The sequence below is a fragment of the Lepus europaeus genome, chromosome 9 (genome assembly GCF_033115175.1).
Source record: "Lepus europaeus isolate LE1 chromosome 9, mLepTim1.pri, whole genome shotgun sequence".
NCBI classification, from domain to species: Eukaryota; Metazoa; Chordata; class Mammalia; order Lagomorpha; family Leporidae; genus Lepus; species Lepus europaeus.
In genome coordinates, this window is record NC_084835.1 from 294,042 (window position 1) to 305,355 (window position 11,314).

The window sequence follows — 11,314 nt, forward strand, 5'->3', positions numbered from 1 at the left end:
CTGTAGGGTGCAGGCTGGTCGGATGTGGAGAGATCTGTGGAAGAAAAGATGATGGGAGATTGTGGGAAGGGAACCAGAATAATTTATTTACTCTGTTGTTCAGGACAGACTTTCTGTGTGCTTTTCTCCGTGGTAGATTAGAAAAAGGTAGAATCAATGGAAGAAACACGAGCAATAGTAGGAAATAGTAATGAAGAAAATGAACTGTGTTGCCATTGTTAGAGATTTGTTTAGAAAATAGTCATTTGTGAATCACTGTAAGAATTTTTTAGTCTCTGACATTCATGCTACGTAACAAAGGCTTTGACTTTCCTTAGGATTCCTAATGCTAAAAACTCCTTTATATGGGAAAAGTCTATGTATATTCATGTATATATATATATATTCAAATCATTTCTCCCAGAGAACTCATGAATTATTCCCAGGGATGAATGGAACCCCAAGTGGAATGAACTCATTTATCATTTTACTCATAAAAATTAGACTTAAAATGGTGATTGAAAACTTTCTAGTAACTAAAAGGCTTTTATTTCTCAAGAGTTCAAACTGGGGTCAGGTGTTCAGTATAGTGAAGTCAGAGGGTTGTAATGTCAATACTCAACTTCCATGTTTTTAAGAACGGAATTTAAGGAATGAATATAGTTGCTGTTTTGATAGAACCAAGACCAAAATCTGCTTGAGAAATGGCAATCCTATTCTTACCGATTTTTGGCATGAAAAGAGTCTCAAAAATTGCCTTAAAAATGTTACACTTCTAGGATGTGTGTTGGCAAAATTGGGAACAGAAGTGCTTGTTTGTGTGTTTTTATAGCTGGTGCCACCATCCTTCCTGGAAACTAAACGTTTGATCGATGTGCCTGAGGGCTTAAGGCACATTGCTTGGCTGTCAGTGGTTGACAATGTTCCTCACCAGTGTCTGTGCTCTTTTTCAGGGATCTGCACGCTCAGTATCACAGCTACTACCCCTTCCCCAGCTGACCCTGATTTCCCCTCTCTAGGCACCTCTTGGCGCATTCACAGGGAAAAAATGTAATCTCTTTTCCCACTGGATTTCAACATGAGCTTTGAAAATAATACATATTTCCTCTGAGGAGAGACATCTTGATATCACTAAACATTCTAAAAATGATAGCTTTTGTACAAATTGGAATCTCCCACTGTGCATCTTTCTTCCTGCTCCGCCTAGACAGCACCTTTTAAGATTTTTGGCTTTACTCTGAGAGCAAGATTCAATAGACAAGCATTTTCTTCTGATATTTTCTGATTCTCTTTCCAATTTTCTGATGGCTCACATTCCATAATCTATGAGAGGAGGGGGTGGAGTTAATCAGAAGTCCTCTTTTTTTGTCCTGAGTGGTTTGGACGAATCACTTGCTTTGCTCTATTTTCCAAAAGCTTGCACTACTTCATGATTTACTAATATTTCTGATTTTTAAAGATACAAAATAATTGCCTTCTGTTTCAGTGGTGATCAGCTTAAAGGCTTGGCTCAGCTATGTAACTGCTATAGTTTTCCCACCAGTCCTATGTTTTAATGAAGGCCTTTTGTCAGTAACTGTATGACAACTTTTTATTCTGTGGTAAAAACTCACAGCCAAATACTGATATGTAAAATATACCCACTTAAAACACTTTCATAATCCCTCACATCCTTATAACTATATAAGGAGCATTTTTTTTTTATGTATGCATTGCTAACATCTTTTAGTTTGGGTTTAGTATACGGAGTTAGTTCCTAACAAAACTGTGAATCAGATGTAAAAATATTGTAGGTATTTCAGAAATAATGTATATTTTAATTAAACGTGACTCATTTTCATGTGCTGCTATGAGACTATTATTGACATATTTACATATTGATGTTTACTTTTTGGGAGGTAATTTCTGACCTATTTTCAAAATTTCTCATACCATTTTCAAAATGTCAGTGAGGTCATTCCATTTTAATATACCTATAAACTTGGACTTTACCTTAAGTCGCTACTAATTTCCAATATTTTATATGTGACCATCTTGTGATGCCTCACATCAGTATTTATGAAGAAGACCACGACAAGAAGAATGCGTAGTTTATTACAGCCATCTCATCTGCTGCCAATTTAAGTCAAAAATGCCATATTCAGTTCCCCATGAGGTTTGTGAAAGTACAAATTGCACACAATTGTACTGTATATATTTCAAGTTCCTGTTAGGTTTTGAACCAAGCACATGGCCAGGTAGATTGATGTTAGCATTTCATCAAGTGTCTCATCTTCAGTGGCCATGAATTCAGTCCATTTCACCTCCTCATTTTCAATATATTAAAAAAGAAAGTCTTGAAATGTTGATTTTTTTGACCTCCTGATAATTCGAAATCTAAAAAATACTGTAAGTGCCTCTCTTACTAATTTCAAATAATAATATTTTTACTCTTCATATCCTGCTTTCAGTGATTTTGATTCATATGATTTAACTGTGTACATTTCTTAGGTAAAGATATCAGGAAGATATCTGAAGGAGTAAATCTTACTCAAAAGATTCACCCAGTAGAGGTATTTGAACCGGGAGCTGAACATATAGTTCGCCTAATGACTAAGAATTGGGGTGATAACGATAGCATTTTTCAAGATGTAATTGAGACAAGAGGGAGAGGTGAGAAATAAGATTATATTTGGGGCAGTCTTAGACAATTAATCTGTGTTCTGTAGATTATTTTACCTATATCCTATATTAAAGATAAAGAGTACATCAGATATGAAAATAATGATTTCACTTTGTTTTGGCAAAACATTTTAAAATTATCAAAATGAACAATTTCAGAATGGTCTGACTTATCCCTATTGCTTTTACCACAGTACTTGCCTCTAAAATTTTCTCTTGTAATTAACACTGTTAATAACAAAAACTAAAAAGGAAAAGCAACAGCCAGACCTTGGAGTCGCATGGCATCTGCTCCTAACCAGCTGCCTTTGCCCTTGCACGGTCCCTGATGCCTCTGTCCTGACTTCTGCCTCCCCTGTCATTCAGTTCTCATCCTCAGAATCAAACGCAGCTTGAAGAAGGCCCTTTCTAAATAAATAAAGAAGGAACTGTTCATTGGTGTTCTCCTGTGACACCCTTTTCAAATCTCTGTCCTTCTGGGGCCTTTGAAAGAAAAAGTGGAATAGATGCTCTTTTGCACATTTAGGACTGATGTCTGATGTTCTAGAACACTGCATGGTACCACAACGGTCTCCAGGTCAATGTTGTGACTTCTCTCCACGCTACAGAGTACTCTGGTTTGTATGATGACATCTCCACTCAAGGCTGGTTTATTGGATTGATGTGTGCAGTTGCCCTTCTCACACTAATCCTGCTAACTGTTTGCTTTGTGAAGAGGAACAAGGGTGGAAAGTATTCAGGTAAAATTGTTTCTTGATGTGATATTCAACCTACTAAACAGTATTTTCTTTGAGTCATTCTTTAGAGATGTTTTTCTTTTGATTACACATTTAACTCAAATTTTTATTAATAAGTTAGATCTACAACTTTCTGAGAGGAAAAAATTATCACTAAAGTCAAAGGGAGTATTGTGGTCTCAAATATTATCTTCAGATAGTAACTTATTTTCTGGTGTTTGATATTTAAAATGCATCCTGGATAAGATGCTGGTTAGAATACTTGCATCCCATTTTGGAGTGCCTGGGTTCAGCTCCTGGCTCTGGCTCCTGACTCCAGCTCCTTGCTAATCCAGACCCCGGGAAACAAGAGTGATGGCTCAGGTAGTTGAGTTCCTGCCACCCAGGAGGGAAGCCTGGATTGAATTCCTGGCTCCTGGCTTTGGCTCCGTCCAGGGCCATTGTGGGCATTTGGCGAGTGAACGAGTAGATGGGGGAGAAGGGTCCCCCCCACCCGCGTCAACCACTCAGTTAAAATAGGCTCTTCCTATTTGTAAAATGTCACGTATTGAGAAGATGCACTGCTAAGTCACACATGTGTTTTAATGTCTTGAGAAGCAGAGTGAGACATGTGCCTGGCTCAGAATATTTGTATGATGCCTCCTGGTAGTGATGCTTCTCCTGTGAACTTGGTCAGCGTGAGCCATTGCTGGGAATACATTTCTTTCTTTCTTTTTTTTTTTTCTTTTTCTTTTTTCATTTGACAGAGTTAGACAGTGAGAGAGAGAGACAGAGAGAAAGGTCTTCCTTCCGTTGGTTCACCCCCCAAATGGCTGCTACGGCTGGGGCAACGCCAATCCAAAGCCAGGAGCCAGGTGCTTCCTCCTGGTCTCCCATGCGGGTGCAGGGGCCCAAGCATTTGGGCCATTCTCCACTGCCTTCCCGAGCCACAGCAGAGAGTTGTACTGGAAGAGGAGCAACCAGAACTAGAACCAGGTGCCCATATGGGAAGCTGGCGCTGCAGGTGGAGAATTATTAACCAAGTGAGCAACAGCGCCGGCCCCGGAATACATTTCTTATTCCCATGACGTAGTTTGGATACTCTGCCTGTTGACTTCATAGTACATAAAGTAGAAAACAGAAATAGAAATGAAAACCATCCAAGTTGTTAATATAATGTTTGCCTTTAATGTCATTCAACTTGCAAATGTGTTTTGTATTTTTGATTTACATGTATTTGATATGGATACACTATTGCCTAATACTGGTGATGCGTTTCTATCGAGGGAAGGCAGTAGACCCACTGCTGTTCTCTTCATGATGTTCAGATTTATGAGAAGCCCTTCACTGGCTTCTGATTCATTCACAAATATTTATCAGGAACCTGTCATGTACATAGAGCCATCACAACATGATTTCTAAGTTTCTGTAAAGTTACGTGGATAATTTATGTGGTTCAATGTTTCGTATTTTCCTTTAAAGCTATGTATGATGAATTATATTTACAATGACTAAGAAATGTCCTAGAAAATTCACTGGGAAGATCTGAGAGGAATGACATCCCCCTAAAGGGCCCCAACATCCATATTCTTGAGTCACATCCTTGAGCAGTGTGAACAGTGCCACGCAGTATAGCACAGCACAGGAGCTCCTGCTCTCACAAGTCATGGAGCAGGTACCCTAGCGGAAGCTCTGAGTGAGAGTAGCAAGGGATCAGCATGAGGCTTGTGATGGAAGTAAACCCAGGCTCAAACTGCCACAGCAGATGCTGGTACTGTGATTACTGTAGCAATTCCAGCAACCAGACAGCTGACGCCTTGCTCCTGTTGATTCAGTGACATGTTTTGATGGCACCTGGGACGTCAGCAGTAGTGAAGTGAGGTGTTGGTATCTGGTCTTCACTGAGGCCACATCATGTCAAGTGGTTTCATGGAGCCCTGCAGCCTGCTGCAGGTCACACGAGAAATAAATTGAGCCTAGAGGATCTGTTTTCCTCTTGGTTTCAACACGTCGGTAACTGATGGACATGGACAGAGTCACAGGAACACTTGCATCTCGGGTCTCAAAAAGCCTGAAGCAGTGCTGGGCTCGTTGATGATCCACCTGTCGACAGCATGGCTGTGGTGTCTTTATGTCCCTTGGTTTCCTTTTCCCTTGATTCTTTAAGTTCTTTGGCTTCACCTTCCCTTTGTGGCTTTTTGTTTTGTTTTTGAAGATTTTATTTATTTATTTGAGAAGTAGAGTTACAGACAGTGAGAGGGAGAGACAGAGAAAGGTCCTCCATCCACTGATCACTCCCCAAATGGCAGTGATGACCGGAGCTGGGCCTATCCAAAGCTGGAAGCCAGAAGCTTCCTCTGGATCTCCCATTGGTGCAGGGGCCCAAGCACTTGGGCCATCTTCTACTGCTCTCCACGGCCATAGCAGAGAGCTGGATCAGAAGATGAGCAGCCAGGACTAGAACTGGTGCCCATATGAGTTGTGGGCACTACAGAAGGAGGATTAACCTATTGTGCCACAGAACCAGCCCCGCTTTGTTGCTTTTTCTCTGCAGTGAAAGAGAAGGAAGATTTGCATCCAGATCCAGAAGTTCAGTCGGCAAAGGATGAGACCTTTGGAGAATACAGGTAAGTGGTGTTCCGTCTGAAAGTGCTTCAAGGCACAGGCTCCTCAGCTGTAAGCTCAAGTGGACAAGCAAGTGCTTATTTTTTTTTTTTAAAGATTTATTTATTTATTTGAAAGAGTTACAGAGAAAAGGAAAGGCAGAGAGGGAGACAGGAAGAGAAGGAGAGAGAGAGAGAGAGAGAGAGAGAGAGAGAGAGAGAGAGAGAGATCTTCTATTCACTGCTTCACTCCCCAATTGGCCACAACAGCCGGAGCTGCACCGATCTGAAGCCAGGAGCCAGGAGCTTCTTCTGGGTCTCCTACATGGGTGCAGGGGCCCAAGGACTTGGGCCATCTTCTACTGCTTTCTCAGGTCATAGCAGAGAGCTGGATTGAAAGTGGAGCAGCCGGGACTCAAACCGGCACCCATATGAGATGCTGGCACTGCAGGTGGTGGCTTTACCCACTATGCCATGGTGCCAGCCCTGCAAGTGCTTACTTTTAAGCAGCACTTCCTACAAGTAAGGCCTGACACCCTGTGACTCTGTGACTCTGTGAGTGAGTGTGGAGGTGTTGAGAGCCACAGAGGGGCTAGAAGTGTGTTAGGGCCCAACCCTTCCCAGTAAGGACAAAATTCCAATGTGTGGGAGGCTCAGAGCCCCTCCAGAGTCTGCAGCAGGGTTGGACTAGGATGTGGGCTCATCTGCAGGTTCAGCCACAGCAGGACCACTTTCTAGGCTACTCACATGATGCCGGCAGGTGCAGTTCCACTCAGACAGCTGGGCTCATGGATTCACTGCTTCACAGGACAGAGCCATTCTTGTTCCACATCTTGTGGATCCATTTGTAGGGCATCTCACGTGACAGCTGGCTTCCTTCAGAGGGGGTGAATCACATAGCAAGAGACAGCCCCAAAGTTTGAAGGCTTGGTCCCCTGGTGACGTCTTGGAGGCGATGCCCTGATTCCCTGCACATTCTGTCAGATAGACTCAGCCCACATGCAAGTGCTGGGGCTCATACCACAGCTCAGAGTTCGCAAGGTCGGGTCACCAGGGCCCTGTGACAACTGGTAAAAATGTTCTTTATTATGAGTCCAGTTCTACAGACAAGAAACCAAAACATCTTTGTGCCACACTGTGCTTCGTCGATAGATGGAGATCACTTTGTCCTTGTACTGTCTCATGTGACACTCTGGATAGGAGTTTATTTCCTGCCCTTTTCCTTCAAACTCTACATTTGTCATGAATGTCGACTGTCCTTCATGTCACCCTGGGAGACAGTTTCATGAATGCCCACTGTGGATTCTCATTCTTGCTGCTGCTGCTGCTAATAGTTTCCTCTTTCTTGTCTTCAGTACTCTTTGCCAGGCTCTGAAACCAAGGACACATCATTTTTGTTTTGCTCTGTCCTTTGGAACAGAATGATCCTGATTCTGGAGCCAGTGTTCGTAGCTGCTGTCAGAAGTTCCTCCAGTTCTTTTCTTTCTCAGATTGTGTGCGCAGCTCAGATGGCCCTGCCTGTCACCCTGACTTGGGGGCTGCTTGTGGGAGAGCATCCTGGCCCTCCAAATCTTCCATGTGGAACTGACACATGTCCCCTTCTCCACTTTCTTTGGCTCAAGCCATTTTTGTGGTAATACCGTGAATCACAAAGTGGCATATATATTTTGTTAGTTTTTAGATTTTACAGTCTTTTTACAAATGCCCACAAAGGATTTTTACATTCCATTTAATTCTCACAATAATCTTTTCCTCTTTTTTTTTAACTTTTATTTAATAAATATAAATTTCCAAAGTACAGCTTTTGGATTACAATGACTTTTTCTCCCCCATAACTTCCCTCCCACCCGCAACCCTCCCATCTCCCGCTCCCTCTCCCATTCCATTCACATCAAGATTCATTTTCAATTCTCTTTATATACAGAAGATCAATTTAATATGTATTAAGTAAAGATTTCAACAGTTTGCATCCACACAGAAAAACAAAGTGTAAAGTACTGTTTGAGTACCAGTTATAGCATTAATTCACATTGGACAACACATTAAGGACAGAGATCCTACATGCAGTGTAAGTGCCCAGTGACTCCTGTTGTTGACTTAACAATTGACACTCTTGTCTTGAGTTTCCAAGGCTATGGAAGCCTTTTGAGTTTGCCAACTCCAATCTTATTTAGACAAGGTCATAGTCAAAGTGGAAGTTCTCTCCTCCCTTCAGAGAAAGGTACCTCCTTCTTTGATGACCTGTTCTTTCCACTGGGATCTCACTCGCAGAGATCTTTCATTTAGGTGTTTTTTTTTTTTTTTAATTCCAGAGTGTCTTGGCTTTCCATGCCTAAAATACTCTCATGGGCTCTTCAGCCAGATCTGAATGCCTTAAGGGCTGATTCTGAGGCCAGAATGCTGTTTAGGACATCTGCCATTCTATGAGTCTGCTGTGTATCCCGCTTCCCATGTTGGATCATTCTCTCCTTTTTAATTCTATCAGTTAGTATTAGCAGATACGAGTCTTGTTTATGTGATCCCTTTGACTCTTAATCCTATCATTATGATCAATTGTGAACTGAAACTGATCACTTGGACTAGTGAGATGGCCTTGATACATGCCACCTTGATGGGATTGAATTGGAATCCCCTGGCATGTTTCTAAATCTACCGATTGGGGAAAGTCCGATTGAGCATGTCCCAAATTGTGCATCTCCTCCCTCTCTTATTCCCACTCTTATATTTAACAGGGATCACTTTTCAGTTAAATTTAAACACCTAGGAATAATTGTGTGTTAATTAAAGAGTTCAATAGTATTAAGTAGAACAAAAAAATACTAAAAGGGATAAAGTATTAAGTTGTTCATCAACAGTCAGGACAAGGGCTGATCAAGTCATTGTTTCTCATAGTGTCCATTTCACTTCAACAGGTTTTCTAAAAAAATTATTTTTTTGAAAGTCACAATTTGGGAGAGGGAGGGAAGGAGGGAGGGAGGGAGGGAGAGAGAGAGAGAGAGAGAGAGAGATCATCCATCTGTTGGCAAATGGCTGCAGTGGCCAGGGCTGGCTCAGGCCAAAGCTAGGAGCCTGGAGCTTCATCTAGGTCTCCTATTTGGGTACAGAGGCCCAAACATTTAGACCATCCTCTGCTGCTTTCCTAGGCATTTGACAGGAAGCTGAGGGGCCAGTGCTGTGGTGTAGTGGGTAAAGCTGCCACTTGCAGTGCTGGCATCCTATATGAGCACTGGTTCGAGTCCAGGCTGCTCCACTTCCGACTCAGCTCTCTGCTATGGCCTGGGAAAGCAGTGGAAGATGACCCAAATCTTTGGGCCCCTGCAGCCACGTAGGAGACCCTGAAGAAGTTCCTGGCTCCTGGCACTGGATCGGTACAGCTCAGGCTGTTGCAGCCAACTGGGGAGTGAACCAGCAGATGAAAGACCTCTCTTTCTCTCTGCTACTCCTTCCCTCTCTGTGTAACTCTTTCACATAAATAAATAAATCTTAAAAAACAAACAAACAAACAAACAAAAACAACAAAAAAAAACCAGGGAGCTGACTTGGAGTTGGAGCAACCAAGACAGGAAATGGTGCCCATATGGGATGCTGGCTCTGCAGACTATGGCTTACTTAACCTCCTTTGCCACAGCCACAGCCTCAATAATCTTTCTTTTTTAAAGACTTATTTATTTACTTGAAAGACTTACAGAGAGAGAGAGACAGACAGACCTTCCATCCACTGGTTATTCCCCAAGTGGCTGCAATGGCCAGGGCTGAGCCAGGGCAAAGCCAGGAGCCAGGAGCTTTACCTGGTTCTTCCACATGGCAGGGAGCTGGATCAGAAGTAGAGCAGCCAGGACATGAACCAGTGTCCTTATGGGATGCTGGCATCTCAGGCAGTGGCTTTACCCATGTGCCACAGCGCCAGCCCCTCACAACAATTGCACAGAGGAAACATTGACTCCCATCTTACAGCCCAGAAGCCTGCAGCTTAGAAAGCTTGCTCAGCTGGCCCCGTGTCTCACAGGAAGGTCATCTGTCACTAGCTGTGGCCATGAGAAGTGGCTTTTTGGACGGCTTGGCTCAGAAGTGCTTTGTGCTAACATGAAATGGTTTTACTGGCTGTGCAGCTTCATAGCTTATTGTAGTGGATAATGAAAAAAACTTGCTCTGTGATTTAGAAGACCCTATGTTTTATAGAGATTTCCCTAACTCAAACTTTTGTTGACCAAAACCCCTTATGGTGTATTTATCATATTAAAATCCTACCCATTTCTTGCTTATAATTTAGCAAAGTTGAGTTTGTTAACTATTTTAAAGACAACTGCTTGGTTTCAAAACACAGAATTAGATTAATTCAAACAAGAAATTTTAGGCAGCAAATGGAAAAACCTACAGGATCAGAAGTGACAAGAATATCAAGACCTGGGGGCCGCGAGCTGCAGGTTCACCAAGCCTGGGAGACGGTGTGTGCTCCGCACGCGGGTGACCGTGGCGGGGGTCCCGGCGGGGGACTTGGCCTGCAGGCCCTCGCCCCTCGCGGCGGGTAGCCCGGGCCACGGCCGGGGCGGGGCGCGGTCCGCAGGAGCCCGTGGCGCGGAGCTGAAGCCCGGGGCGCCTCCGAGGGTGTCACGGCCTCTCCTCTTCCTTGTAGCGACAGCGACGAGAAGCCTCTGAAAGGCAGCCTGCGGTCCCTGGGCCGGAACCTGCAGGCGGCGGAGAGCGCCGACAGCCTGGTGGAGTACGGCGACGGCGACCATGGGCTGTTCAGCGAGGACGGCTCCTTCATCGGCGCCTACGCCGCGGCCCGGGAGAAGGGCTCGGCCGAGAGCACCGGCAGCTCGGCGGCCACCTTCCCGCTGCGCGCCTGACCCGAAGGGCAGACCGGACGCCCTGCGCTTACGGCGGGAAAGCAGCGCTGCCTGCACCACGCGGAACACCCGCCGCTGCAGGCCGCCTTCTGCTGCCCGTCACGCAGAGCACAGAGCAAGTCCCGTGTTCGGATTCACTTCGCCGGGCGCCCACACCGCCTGGTGCCCTTGTCTGACCCGGTGGCCTGTGCCCGCGGCTCTGTGTTGAGGCTCTGAGCTCTGTCTTGGGGGCTGCAGGTCGGCGGGAGAAGCAAGCTGGTTATTTAAGTGTAAAAAGGAATAAGAATGTCTTATTGAAGCAGTTCACTGAATATATACAGCTAAAGTTATTATTTAAAGTTTCAGTAGTGAAAGCCGTACGTGAATGATCAACTGTATTTATTGAGCTCCTAACTCTTTGCCAGAGATGGCCCTGCTTAAACACAGTTGTAGCCTTTCAGCTCCACCAGGAGTCCTTTGTTCTGTCAGGCCCTCCACGCGCATCTTTGCATTTTGTTTCCCGCTT

At 44.1% G+C, this 11,314-nt stretch overlaps 1 protein-coding gene across 10 annotated transcripts in view; it reads left to right on the forward strand.

Moving 5' to 3' along the window:
• CHL1 (cell adhesion molecule L1 like) overlaps positions 1-10,809 on the forward strand; it is a 168,366-nt gene extending 157,557 nt beyond the window's left edge. For 9 of the 10 annotated variants that reach the window (XM_062200056.1, XM_062200057.1, XM_062200055.1 and 6 more), the window contains 3 exons: positions 3,249-3,380; positions 5,911-5,983; positions 10,593-10,809. In XM_062200056.1, the coding sequence (XP_062056040.1) occupies positions 3,249-3,380; positions 5,911-5,983; positions 10,593-10,809 (422 nt within the window). Of the gene's footprint in view, positions 1-2,469; positions 2,632-3,248; positions 3,381-5,910; positions 5,984-10,592 lie in introns of all 10 variants that reach the window. The other variant, XM_062200059.1, reaches the window with a different exon arrangement.
• The last annotated feature ends 505 nt before the right edge of the window (positions 10,810-11,314 follow it).